We start from the raw sequence: 13,988 nt of genomic DNA, 5'->3' as shown, positions 1-13,988 counted from the left end.
TGCTCTATGTACATCTTTACTCACATAGATGCACCAGTCCCATGCTAGGTGCAGAATCTCAGTGAAAATATGACCTCCAATGTGACAGATTAAGCATCTGAGTTCACAAGCACTTCAGTGACACTCCCATAGGCAAACGCAGGGAGGGTTTCTGGTTGCCTGGAACCCCCTCCCCCTCCTCTTGGCAAGTGGCTCAAATTATGACAACAATAGCAATGGTATATAATACGATTACTAGTGCTGCCGCCACATTATGCAGTTTAACCACTTGCCGGCATGGTCGCATTGGATGCCGTTGTCGGATTTCTGACCGCCGGCATCCTCAGCGCTGGTATCCCGTACCCAACCCACAGTATGTTGGACCCACCATGTGCAAATGCACTTCATAAGTGTTTAAGGTATTTCTATCCTTTACAGCCTCAATCTCATCTGCTCGCCGAAAGGAAGAACAACATGCTCAATGGTGTAAAAAGCCTTTCCTGGACATATCTATGGACAAAGTGGTGTTACAGACTAATTCTACTTTCTTACCTAAAGTAGTGTCTACTTTTCATATCAATCAGGAAATTATACTTCTCTTTCTCTGCAACCAACAAGTGATAAAGCATTATATGCCCGCAGTTTGGTCAGGGCAATTTCTGTGTATCCGTCCAGAATTGGAGATACCAGAAAAACTGATCAACTATTTGTTATTCTTATAGTATATAATAAAGGATACGCATCCAAACAGACTCCTGTAGAATTGACCAAGTATGCCATTGTGCAGGCCAGCAAGGAGAATGAATTTAAGTTGCATTCAAGAATGGTGGTGACTTCCTGGGTTCAAAGCTCAGCATTGTAACTTGGTGGTCCTCTCTTCATACCTTTACCAGACACGGGCCCTCATTCCGAGTTGTTCGCTCGTTAGTGGTTTTCGCAACGGAGCGATTTGTCGCAAACTGCGCATGCGCTTAGTTATTTTACTCAAAAGTTAGGTATTTTACTCACGGCATAACGAAGCTTTTTCATCATTCTGGTGATCGGAGTGTGATTGACAGGAAGTGGGTGTTTCTGGGCGGAAAACTGGCCGTTTTATGGGTGTATGCTGAAAAACGCTGCCGTTTCTGGGAAAAACGCGGGAGTGGCTGGAGAAACGGGGGAGTGTCTGGGCGAACGCTGGGTGTGTTTGTGACGTCAAACCAGGAACGAAACTGACTGAACTGATCGCAGTGGCAGAGTAAGTCCCGAGCTACTCAGAAACTGCAAAGAAATTTGTATTCGCAATTATGCAAATCTTTCGTTCGCAATTCTGCTAAGCTAAGATACACTCCCAGTAGGCGGCGGCTTAGCGTGTGCAATGCTGCTAAAAGCAGCTAGCGAGCGAACAACTCGGAATGAGGGCCACTATCTCTTGGATATGAGATCTTCTGCAGATGCGGCTCAGCATTGCAGCATGGTGGTCCTCTCTTCATACCTTTACCAGACACACTTTCTTGTATGGCTCAGCATTGCAGCATGGTGGTCCTCTCTTCATACCTTTACCAGACATACTTTCTTGTATATGAGATCTCCTGCAGATGTGTGTCTCAGCATTGCAGCGTGGTGGTCCTCTCTTCATACTTTTACCAGACACTGGGGGTCATTCCGAACTGATCGCATGCTAGCTATTTTTTGCAGCGCTGCGATCAGGTCAAAACTCTGCAAAACTGCGCATGCGTATGCACCGCAATTCGCAGGAGCGTCGTACGGGGACAAAGCGGATCAGTGCTGGGCGATGGATTTAACGAAGAATCCATTCGCACAGCCGATCGCAAGAAGATTGACAGGAAGAAGGCGTTTATGGGTGTCAACTGACCGTTTTCAGGGAGTTGTGGAAAAACGCAGGTGTGTCCAATCGTTTGCAGGGCGGGTGTCTGACGTCAGTTCCGGGACTGGACAGGCTGAAATGATCGCGGTGGCTAAGTAATTTCAGACCTACTCAGAAACTGCACAAAACTTTTTCGTACCGCTCGGCCGCACAAGCCGGCGGCGACTATCTGATCGCAGCGCAGCAAAAAATAGCTAGCAAGCGATCAACTTAGAATGACCCCCACTATCTCTTAGATATGAGATGTTCTGCAGATGTGGCTCAGCATTGCAGCGTGGTGGTCCTCTCTTCATACTTTTACCAGACGTATGTGGATGTGAGATCTTCTGCAGATGGTCAATTTTGTAGCAATATTCTTAAATTATTCAATCACTAGGCAACTGACCCTCTAGTTCATGTGTTTCTGGGGTACAGTATGTGCTAATAATAGATGGCTTCCATAGGGATGAAAAGTAATTGGATAATTATTACCGTTACATCTTTCCCTTGAAATACTCCACGCAGCCTGTGTTGTCTGTTTATGTATTGTACTACAGTCTGGGGATGCAGTTGGCATACCAGCGACAGTCGAAATACCGGCGCCGGAATCCCAGCACTGGTGAGAAGACCAAACGCCGGAAGACCGACACCACTAACAATACCGACACTGGAGTACTAAATGTTGGCATTCTGAACGAAAATATACCGGGGAGTGTTAGGGTTAGGCTGTGGGGGGTGGGGTTGGGTTTAGGCACTACAGGGTGGGTTAGGGTTAAGCTGCAAGGGGGTGGCTGGGGGGCTTAGGGTTAGGCACGAAGAAGGTAGGGTTAGGCACTAAGGGGGGCGCATTAGGTTAGGCTGCAGGTCGGGAGGGTTAGGGGGGTAGGGTGAGTGGGTTAGAATATTTACCTATGAGGTGTTGGGATCCTAAGCATCGGGATGCTGTTGTTATGAGACAAGCTCTCACCGCCGTGGGTCCCGGGATCTGTCCGTTGCGCAGCTGATTGCGGTGCTGTGTGGCCGCATGTGGACACGGCACAGTCAGCGGCGGAAGTGATGCGGCTTCCAGGAGTCAGGAGTATGGACCTAGTGGCCTGCAGCGCTCCTGTGTGTCTGTAGCATAGGGGGCGGCCATGTTGGAGAGCAAGCGCAGCACAAATGAGCGTCTATGGGTGAGTGTCAGCCAATCCTGTTTCCTTGCTGTCTATAAGTAGGCTGGGAATTTTACATTCTGTGCCAGTGCTTTGTTGTAGTTACTCTGTACCCTAGCTCTGTGCTCCCGCAGAATGTTCTGTGCGTCTCCAGGTATTCTGGTCCCATCTCTGCTCTCCGAGTTGTCTGCCGTCTCTCGCTACGTAGTACCCGTCAGCCCTCCAGAGCGCAGTGACGGTTAACCGCTCACCCGACGGTACTTTCGTATTCTCCGGAGCCCCGTGGTGGTTCACCAGCTTCTTCTTGTGTCTCTCAGTCATGTCTTCGCATGATCAAGAGGACATTCTTCACAGTTCTTCATTCACGTCTTTGCATCATCAAGTGGACATTCTTCACAGTTCTTCATTCACGTCTTCACATCATCCAGTGGACATTCTTCATAGTTCTTCATTCACGTCTTCGCAGTAATCAGTGGACATTCTTCAGAGTTCTTCATTCGCATCATCCAGTGGACATTCTTCACAGTTCTTCATTCACGTCTTCGCATTAATCAGTGGACATTCTTCACAGTTCTTCATTCACGTCTTCGTATCATTCAGTGGACATTCTTTACAGTTCTTCATTCACGTCTTCACACCATCCAGTAACCAATTCTTCACAGTTCTTTATTCACGCTTCCACGTGATCCAGCAAACTTCTTCACAGTTCCTCAGCCACGCCTCCTCATCATCCAACAAACAATTCCTCTTCGTGTTCTCCAATTTCGTTCTTCAGGAGTCCGGAAACCTCAGTCTCCACAGTCCTTCAACCTAGAACTCATTAGTCACAGACTTTTGGTCAGCTACACTAAGATCTGTTGTCGTTAATAAAATATATGAAAAGGAATTATCTTCGTCCTCCTTGTTTCCTGCACAAGGAGCATCTACTCCTTCGGTTGGTCTGAGTCCAACGGATTCACAAAAACAGTCGGTCATGACAGCCGTTGTCAGACTTCTGACCGCCGGCATCCTGAGCGCTGGTATTCCGTACCCAACCCACAGTCTGGGAAGTTTACCATAGTCACCAAAGGGAAGGAAGGGACCCACTACATAGCTTCTGGGGGTGTTATTTTTCTTGTCTCTACCCAGCTGATTAGTGATAACTTATTTGTGGATGGCAACCATTGAGTATTTCAAAAGAAATGAACCATAACACTGTGACAAATCTTTAAGTGCAAGGGAACTGAAAAAAATAAACTGCATACTGCCCACCTACATGTGTGATACACAGAAATATACACATGTACCCCAATATTGCACAAATAATAAGAACACAAAATGAAACATACTGATGACAATGATAAGGATGGGTGAACTCCAGGTGAATCATCTGCCAGTCTGCAGGTTGGTTTATAGGATGGAGAACAAGGGTAATACAGGGGCTGCACAGGTTCTGCAGATATTTTTGCTGCTGACCCAAATAGTACTGAACTGCCAAATTCTGAGGGTGCCTCCATGTGTCTCCTGAACCGGTCGATTGTCCTCTAGAAAGAGAAAACGGTCTCTGTATTATTATCCTTTCATTTCTGCAGAAATAATGGAATGTACCTGGGTGACATTCCTGAGTTATGTGTGAGAAAATGTAACCACCTATGGGTAACTCCAGTGGATTGACTGGCACATTAAAACATACACTCTGGTGCCCAGGTTAAAGCCTTCCAATCTTGAATTAGAGAAAGAACAGCCTTGCCATGCAATCTATAAAGGGAAATTGAATAACAGTTTGACAACTCTAAATGCAAGGAAATAAAACAGCACCCACCTAAATGTTCCATACGCAAAATAAAATACATACACCCGTATTGCCTAGTGTTGGGGCTGCTTTGACAGACAGCCCACAGCTAACACTCCCCTTCCCAGCACAGTATAGGCTGCATCTACCTCCCCCATGCAGGGCCCGATGCAGGGGATGAACTGTGGCTACTTAAACCACTCTTTGCAACCAAAGCAGCAGAGAGACAGTTCATTTGTTGCTGCACCTCTAGTGCTTGGAGGCGCAGAATCCTGGGCACTGTGATGGCAAAGGGCAGGCCTGCCCCTGGAGGTGATCCCGCTGTGTGAGCGGACTATAAGAAGATAGAGAGGACTAATGCTACACCATCACGGCCCGCCCCAGAGTATACTTTCCATTACTACTGTATATTTCCTTAAACCCCTTTTAGACAGCGTATCCAAGTCACAGCCAGGATTTGCACACGGGTCCTTCTTTGGTGCGTCCCGGCTGAGTCCCCTTTCAGACTGACAGCCCAACCCGGCTTATTGCTTGGAGATGAGATGATTTCCAAGTGCCGCCTCTTCCTGTTCAGTGGACGGGTGCCGGGTTGCATCGATCGATCATGTGTTCAACCCTGCTCGGTACCCGAGTTGAAATACCGGGTCGCTCTACCCAATGTTATTTCAACTAGCCCCATTCAGACTGCGCCACAACCCAGATTGCTGCACATTCATGTGTAATAATGCGGGATATTGCTGGTGGTCTAAAAAGGGTATTAGTCAGCTCAAACCGGAAAAAAAAGATAACACGCTGAAGGCAGGAGCTTTTGGCGCAACAGCAGGCTAGGATGATGAAGGTATAACAAAAAAAAAACCCAACTACTAAAAAAAAAAAAAAGTGAGAAAGAACACATACTACCAATATAAATGTGTCATGCAAAGAAATAAATGGTAGTTACGCCACCCAGTGGCGACGTAACTACAGTGGGTGCAAGGGGGTAAAGCTGCTACGGGTCCCAGAGCACTTTTAGGGCCCGGTTCACACGTGCACCAACAAAGTTACACCTGCAAGTGAGACTTCGGGTCTAGTCCACTGACCGCCAAAAGTGAGAATCCGCAACAGTGGCATCAATAGGGTGTTGCAGGGGGTATGGCTTGCACCCGGTGACACCATGGTGACGGAAGACAGTCTCTTCGGCTGCTCTGTCCTGGCCTCCATCATTTTGGATTAAGAGGCAAAGCAAGCTTGTAAGGAGACGGTGAGAGAGGGGGGAGAAGATACAGGGAAAGAGAGAGAAATACTATGCTAGTCACAGCAGGCAAGAGGAGCTCTAGTGGAAAAGGGAGGAGGCCTCCGCAACAGGGTCCCACAGTGAGGAGGAGCGAGCAGTAGCACACGTCCACAGACAGTGACCGCACTGTGCCGTGTAGACATAAGCGCATCAGGGGATGAGCCAGAGCTGGACTTAGAATAAAGGAAGAGCGCTGACCTTGGTAAAGACAGAGGTTTGTGGACAAGGCAGTTTCACATACCAACCCCACTAGTGTCATGTATCCCCACTTTCCATGTGCAGGGTGGATCACACGGACATCACTCGAGTCTAACTGTAACCTCTACACTTGTACTGGACGCCTAAACATTATGTTACCCATCAGGGGTTCCCAATTAGGTCTATGCCAGTCACACACAGGAGGAGCTAGTTTATCTATTCTCACAAGTGGCTCATTGGCAGAGAATAGTGTTAGGCATGATACAGGGCAGTGCTGCTGGGTGTTAGGAGAGCGGATCACGTGGAACAAGGAGAAACACATTGGGGCGATTTGCACCCGCTGCCTACAGAGTTTCACAGTGACCCATGTTTTCCAAAAATAATTATAGTTAAGTCCTGTACACACAATTTTTGGAGTTATTTCTTTTTTAGGGTAATTCTAGTTTACTTGCATTATATGTCATGTAAGTTGTACATGGAATATTCATTAGTTTCCTGTGGAAAAGAACCTGAACAAAACATATTTAGACTTCATTCAAAAAGTATTCATTCTGGCAAACCTCACTTCACTTCCTTCTCGCCAGCCTCTCTGCCCATTCTCTGTGCCAGCCTCTCTTTCGATCCACTCTGCCAGCTGTTCTGCCCATCCTCTGCACCAACCTCTCCTCCCATCCTCTGCCCATCCTCTGTCTGCCCCAGCCTTTCTACCCATCCTCTGTCTGCCCCAGCCTTTCTGCAGATCCTCTGTCTGCCCCAAACTTTCTGCCTATCCTCTGTCTGCCCCAGCCTTTCTACCCATCCTTTGTCTGCCCAGCCTTTCTACCCATCCTCTGTCTGCCCCAGCCTTTCTGCCCATCCTCTGTCTGCCCCAGCCTTTCTACCCATCCTCTGTCTGCCCCAGCCTTTCTACCCATCCTCTGTCTGCCCCAGCCTTTCTGCCCATCCTCTGTCTGCCCCAGCCTTTCTACCCATCCTCTGTCTGCCCCAGCCTTTCTTCCCATCCTCTGTCTGTCCCAGCCTTTCTGTCCATCCTCTGTCTGCCCCAGCCTTTCTGCCCATCCTCTGTTTGCCCCAGCCTTTCTGCCCATCCTCTGTCTGCCACAGCCTTTCTGCCCATCCTCTGTCTGCCACAGCCTTTCTGCCCATCCTCTGTCTGTCCCAGCCTTTCTGCCTGTCCCAGCCTTTCTGCCCATCCTCTGTCCCAGCATTTCTGCCCATCCTTTGTCTGCTCCAGCCTTTCTACCCATCCTCTGTCTGTCCCAACCTCTCTGCCCTCCCTGTCTGTCCCAGCCTCTCTGCCCTCCCTGTCTGCCCCAGCCTTTCTGCAGATCCTCTGTCTGCCCCAGCCTCTCTGCCCACCCTCTGCACCAACCTCTCTTCCCGTCCCGTTCCAGCCTTTCTACCCATCCTCTGTCTGCCCTAGCCTTTCTGTCCATCCTCTGTCTGCCCCAGCCTTTATGCCCATCCTCTGTCTGTCCCAGCCATTCTTCCCATCCTCTGTCTGTCCCAGCCTTTCTGCAGATCCTCTGTCTGCCCCATCCTGTCTGCCCCAGCCTTTCTGCAGATCCTCTGTCTGCCCCAAACTTTCTGCCTATCCTCTGTCTGCCCCAGCCTTTCTACCCATCCTTTGTCTGCCCAGCCTTTCTAACCATCCTCTGTCTGCCCCAGCCTTTCTGCCCATCCTCTGTCTGCCCCAGCCTTTCTGCCCATCATCTGTCTGCCCCAGCCTTTATGCCCATCCTCTGTCTGCCCCATCCTTTATGCCCATCTTCTGTCTGCCCCAGCCTTTATGCCCATCTTCTGTCTGCCCCAGCCTTTATGCCCATCCTCTGTCTGTCCCAGCCTTTCTGCCCATCCTCTGTCTGCCCCATCCTCTGCACCAACCTCTCTTCCCATCCTCTGTCTGTCCCAGCCTTTCTACCCATCCTCTGTCTGCCCCAGCCTTTCTGCCCATCCTGTCTGCCCCAAGCCTTTCTGCAGATCCTCTGTCTGCCCCAACCTTTCTGCCTATCCTCTGTCTGCTCCAGCCTTTCTACCCATCCTTTGTCTGCCCAGCCTTTCTACCCATCCTCTGTCTGCCCCAGCCTTTCTGCCCATCCTCTGTCTGGCCCAGTCTTTCTGCCCATCCTCTGTTTGCTTCAGCCTTTCTGCCCATCCTCTTTCTGCCGCAGCCTTTCTACCCATCCTCTGTCTGCCGCAGCCTTTCTGCAGATCCTCTGTCTGCCCTAGCCTTTCTGCAGATCCTCTATCTACCCCAGCCTTTCTGCCCATCCTCTGTCTGCCCCAGCCTTTCTGCCCATCCTCTGCACCAACCTCTCTTCCCATACCCTGTTTCAGCCTTTCTGCCCATCCTCTGTCTGTCCCAGCCTTTCTACCCATCCTCTGTCTGCCCCAGCCTTTCTGCAGATCCTCTGTCTGCCGCAGCCTTTCTACCCATCCTCTGTCTGCCCCAGCCTTTCTGCAGATCCTCTGTCTGCCGCAGCCTTTCTGCCCATCCTCTGTGTGCCGCAGCCTTTCTACCCATCCTCTGTCTGCTCAGCCTTTCTACTGATCCTATGCTTGCCCCAGCCTTTCTGCCCATCCTGTTTGCCCCAGCCTTTCTGCCCATCCTCTGTCTGCCCCAGCCTTTATGCCCATCCACTGTCTGCCCCAGCCTTTCTGCCCATCCTCTGTCTGCCCCAGCCTTTATGCCCATCCTCTGTCTGCCCCAGCCTTTCTACCCATCCTCTGTCTGTCCCAGCCTTTCTGGCCATCCTGTCTGTCCCAGCCTTTCTGCCTTTCCCAGCCTTTCTGCCCCATCCTCTGTCCCAGCCTTTCTGCCCATCCTTTGTCCCAGCCTTTCTGCCCATCCTCTGTCTGTCCCAGCCTCTCTGCCCATCCTCTACCCCAGCCTTTCTGCCCATCCTCTGTATGCCCCAGCTTTTCTACCCATCCTCTGTTTGCCCCAGCCTTTCTGCCCATCCTCTGTCTGCCCCAGCCTTTCTGCCCATCCTCTGTCTGCCCCAGCCATTCTTCCCATCCTCTGTCTGTCCCAGCCTTTCTGCTCATCCTCTGTCCCAGCCTTTCTGGCCATCCTCTGTCTGTCCACGCATTTCTGCCCATCCTCTGTCTGTCCCAGCCTTTCTGCTCATCCTCTGTCCCAGCCTTTCTGCCCATCCTCTGTCTCTCCCAGCCTTTCTGCCCATCCTCTATCTGTCCCAGCCTTTCTACCCATCCTCTGTTTGCTTCAGCCTTTCTGCCCATCCTCTGTCTGTCAGGCTCTCTGCCCACCCTCTGCACCAACCTATCTTCCCATCCTCTTGTCTGCCCCAGCCTTTCTACCCATCCTCTGTCTGTCCCAGCCTTTCTACCCATCCTCTGTTTGCTTCAGCCTTTCTGCCCATCCTCTGTCTGCCGCAGCCTTTCTACCCATCCTCTGTCTGCCCCAGCCTTTCTGCAGATCCTCTGTCTGCCCCAGCCTTTCTGCCCATCCTCTATCTACCCATTCTCTACCCCAGCCCCAGCCTTTCTGCCCATCCTCTATCTACCCATCCTCTACCCCAGCCTTTCTGCCCATCCTCTGTCTGCCCCAGCCTTTCTGCCCATCCTCTGCAACAACTTCTCTTCCCATACCCTGTTTCAGCCTTTCTGCCCATCCTCTGTCTGCCCCAGCCTTTCTGCCCATCCTCTGTCTGCCCCTGCCTTTCTACCCATCCTCTGTCTGCTCAGCCTTTCTACTGATCCTATGCTTGCCCCAGCCTTTCTGCCCATCCTCTGTTTGCCCCAGCCTTTCTGCCCCAGCCTTTCTGCCCCATCCTCTGTCTGCCCCAGCCTTTATGCCCATCCACTGTCTGCCCCAGCCTTTCTGCCCATCCTCTGTCTGCCCCAGCCTTTCTGCCCATCCTCTGTCTGCCCCAGCCTTTATGCCCATCCTCTGTCTGCCCCAGCCATTCTTCCCATCCTCTGTCTGTCCCAGCCTTTCTGTCCATCCTCTGTTTGCCCCAGCCTTTCTGCCCATCCTCTGTCTGTCCCAGCCTTTCTGCCCATCCTGTCTGTCCCAGCCTTTCTGCCTGTCCCAGCCTTTCTGCCCATCCTCTGGCTGCCCCCTCCTCTGTCCCAGCCTTTCTGCCCATCCTCTGTCCCAGCCTCTCTGCCCATCCTCTATCTGCCCCAGCCTTTCTGCCCATCCTCTGTCTGCCCCAGCCTTTATGCCCATCCTCTGTCTGTCCCAGCCATTCTTCCCATCCTCTGTCTGTCCCAGCCTTTCTGTCCATCCTCTGTTTGCCCCAGCCTTTCTGCCCATCCTCTGTCTGCCACAGCCTTTCTGCCCATCCTGTCTGTCCCAGCCTTTCTGCCTGTCCCAGCCTTTCTGCCCATCCTCTGGCTGCCCCATCCTCTGTCCCAGCCTTTCTGCCCATCCTCTGTCCCAGCCTTTCTGCCCATCCTCTGCACCAACCTCTCTGCCCATCCTCTGTCCCAGCCTCTCTGCCCACCCTCTGCACCAACCTCTCTGCCCATCCTCTGCCCCAGCCTTTCTGCCCATCCTCTGTCTGCCCCAGCCTTTCTTCCCATCCTCTGTCTGTCCCAGCCTTTCTTCCCATCTTCTGTCTGTCCCAGCCTTTCTGCCCATCCTCTGTCTGCCCCAGCCTTTCTGCCCATCCTCTGTCTGTCCCAGCCTTTCTGCCTGCCCCTGCCTTCCTGCCCATTCTCTGTCTGTCCCAGCCTCTCTGCCTACCCTCTGCACCAACCTCTCTGCCCACCCTCTGCACCAACCTCTCTTCCCATCCTCTGCCCCAGTCTTTCTGCCCATCCTCTTTCTGTCCCAGCCTTTCTGCCCATCCCCTGTCTGCCCCAGCCTTTCTGCCCATCCTCTGTCAGCCCCAGCCTTTCTGCCCATCCTCTGCACCAACCTCTCTGCCCATCCTCTGTCCCAGCCTCTCTGCCCACCCTCTGCACCAACCTCTCTGCCCCAGCCTTTCTGCCCATCCTCTGTCTGCCCCAGCCTTTCTTCCCATCCTCTGTCTGTCCCAGCCTTTCTTCCCATCTTCTGTCTGTCCCAGCCTTTCTGCCCATCCTCTGTCTGCCCCAGCTTTTCTGCCCATCCTCTGTCCCAGCCTTTCTGTCCATCCTCTGTCTGTCCCAGCATCTCTTCCCACCCTCTGCACCAACCTCTCTTCCCATCCTCTGCCCCAGCCTTTCTGCCCATCCTCTGTCTGCCCCAGCCTTTCTGCCCATCCTCTATCTGCCCCAGCCTTTCTGCCCATCCTCTGTCTGCCCCAGCCTTTCTGCCCATCCTCTTTCTGTCCCAGCCTTTCTGCCCATCCTCTATCTGCCCCAGCCTTTCTGCCCATCCTCTGTCTGCCCCAGCCATTCTTCCCATCCTCTGTCTGTCCCAGCCATTCTTCCCATCCTCTGTCTGTCCCAGCCTTTCTACCCATCCTCTGTCTGACCCAGCCTTTCTGCCTGCCCCAGCCTTCCTGCCCATTCTCTGTCTGTCCCAGCCTCTCTGCCCACCCTCTGCACCAACCTCTCTGCCCACCCTCTGCACCAACCTCTCTTCCCATCCTCTGCCCCAGCCTTTCTGCCCATCCTCTTTCTGTCCCAGCCTTTCTGCCCATCTCCTGTCTGCCCCAGCCTTTCTGCCCATCCTCTGTCAGCCCCAGCCTTTCTGCCCATCCTCTGTCTGTCCCAGCCTTTCTGCCCATCCTCTGTCTGCCCCAGCTTTTCTGCCCATCCTCTGTCTGCCCCAGCCTTTCTGCCCATCCTCTGTCTGTCCCAGCCTCTCTGCCCATCCTCTGTCTGTCCCAGCTTCTCTGCCCACCCTCTGCACCAACCTCTCTTCCCATCCTCTTGTCTGTCCCAGCCTTTCTTCCCATCCTCTGTCTGCCCCAGCTTTTCTGCCCATCCTCTGTCTGCCCCAGCCTTTCTGCCCATCCTCTGTCTGTCCCAGCCTTTCTGCCCATCCTCTGTCTGTCCCAGCCTTTCTGCCCATCCTCTGTCTGTCCCAGCCTTTCTGCCCATCCTCTGTCTGTCCCAGCCTTTCTGCCCATCCTCTCTGCCCCAGCCTTTCTGCCCATCCTCTGTCTGTCCCAGCCTTTCTGCTTATCCTCTGTCTGTCCCAGCCATTCTTCCCATCCTGTCTGCCCCAGCCTTTCTGCACATCCTTTGTCTGCCCCAGCCTTTCTGCACATCCTTTGTCTGCCCCAGCCTTTCTTCCCTTCTTCTGTACCAGCCTTTCTGCCCATCCGCTGCCCGTGGCAGCCTCTTTTCCCTTCTTCTGCACTCGCCATTTTGTCTGTCCTCTCTCTGCACCAGCTTTTCTGCCATTATCTATCTGCACCAGCCTCTCTTCCCTTCTTCTGCGCCAGCCTTTCTACTCATCATGTGGGCGCCAACCTTTCGCCAATCTGCTGATTGCGCCAGCAGATCCTGTATGCACCAACCTTTCTTCCCCTCTTCTGTGTTGCATAGAGGAATGTCCTTCTAGAATCAAATTTTGCTATGGGGCCCACAATATTCTAGCTACACCCCTGCATTCACCCCAAAATGGCACAAATAATAAGCACATAAAATGAATCATACCTTATGTGAGAAGTCTGCAGGTGCAGCAAGGGTGCTTGGTGGTGATGGAGGACGTCGTGCAAGGGTCCTTGGTGGTGCAAAGTTGATTAGTGGTGCTGGAGGAGGTGGAGAAGCACAGACATCTGTACTTAAAGTTTCATTAAAATTTGGTTTTCCAAGCATATCTGCAGATGAATAAGATTGTCCCACACTGCCAAATGCTTTTGGTGCACCTCCAGGTCCCCTGAGAAAGTCTAATGTCCTCTAGAATCAGAAAACAAAGTGTAAACAATTTCTACAGAAATACACAATAATAGCAATCAGTTGTTTATGTGTGATAAAAAAAATAAACCAGCTCCGAGGCATGACAATATCACAGTGGAGCTACTGGCACATTAAAATATCCACTCCGATACCCAGGAAAACCACTTGGCATATTATTATAATTACAGAAGAAGAATCCCTGACTCCTGCCACGTAGTATCTCAAGGAAAAGAAATAAACAGTGTGACAACTCCAATTGCAAGGAAATAAAGATGCATTTTACCCACCTAAACGTTCTGCACACAGAAATAAATACATACACCCCAACATCTGGAGGACTTCACACCCTAATATCGAACTCTAGAGGTAATAATATCATAATATGGGTAGAATCATTGAGACAAACTACTGAGTGACCAACAGAAACATGATTACTCCTATGGGGGAACTAGGTACAAGCTACTTAGTGTTATACAAACGTGACCTTATACATCATTGCGCCAAACAGCCCCTTTCATTACACCAGGTCCCATGAGACCCTTCTAGCATCGGGAGTCTTCTATGAGTCTTTTGGCCGAAAATTTGACTTTGCTGCGATGCAACTAGGACGCACAGGAGACTGTGCTGATTAATGTGATATGCGACACTTGTATATCTGTGTGCGACTCTGTCTCTAAATCAGTGGCTGCGGCTTTATTCCATGCCAAGTTCCGTTGTGCTTCATACACAGACTCAGTCGCACACAGATATACAACATATCAAATTAATCAGCACAGTCTCTTGGTGAGTCCTAGTCACATTATGTAGATGTATGAGATTAACATACCGTCGCACAAGATCCCCGCGATCACAATGCCGCCGCCAGGATCCCACACAGCGGTACAATGCCGGCGCCACAGAGTAGACTTTTCTCCCTCTATGGATCTCCACGACACCCATAGTGGGAGAATATAACCTGTGGCGAGC

General features: G+C 51.4%; 1 protein-coding gene across 3 annotated transcripts in view; it reads right to left on the bottom strand.

Annotated features, from left to right (window-relative positions):
* The window catches only part of PARP4 (poly(ADP-ribose) polymerase family member 4), a 281,821-nt gene that overhangs the window by 48,623 nt on the left and 219,210 nt on the right, over positions 1 to 13,988 (bottom strand). For 2 of the 3 annotated variants that reach the window (XM_063951623.1, XM_063951624.1), the window contains exons 37-38: positions 12,780 to 13,022; positions 4,305 to 4,499 (exon numbers count right to left, since the gene is read on the bottom strand). In XM_063951623.1, coding sequence (XP_063807693.1) covers positions 4,305 to 4,499; positions 12,780 to 13,022 — 438 coding nt within the window. The remainder of the gene's footprint in view (positions 1 to 4,304; positions 4,500 to 12,779; positions 13,023 to 13,988) is intronic. The other variant, XM_063951625.1, reaches the window with a different exon arrangement.

The sequence above is a fragment of the Pseudophryne corroboree genome, chromosome 2 (assembly GCF_028390025.1).
Source record: "Pseudophryne corroboree isolate aPseCor3 chromosome 2, aPseCor3.hap2, whole genome shotgun sequence".
In the NCBI taxonomy this organism is placed as follows: Eukaryota; Metazoa; Chordata; class Amphibia; order Anura; family Myobatrachidae; genus Pseudophryne; species Pseudophryne corroboree.
Note: the sequence above shows the minus strand (reverse complement) of the source record. Positions and strands in the feature narration are given on the sequence as shown.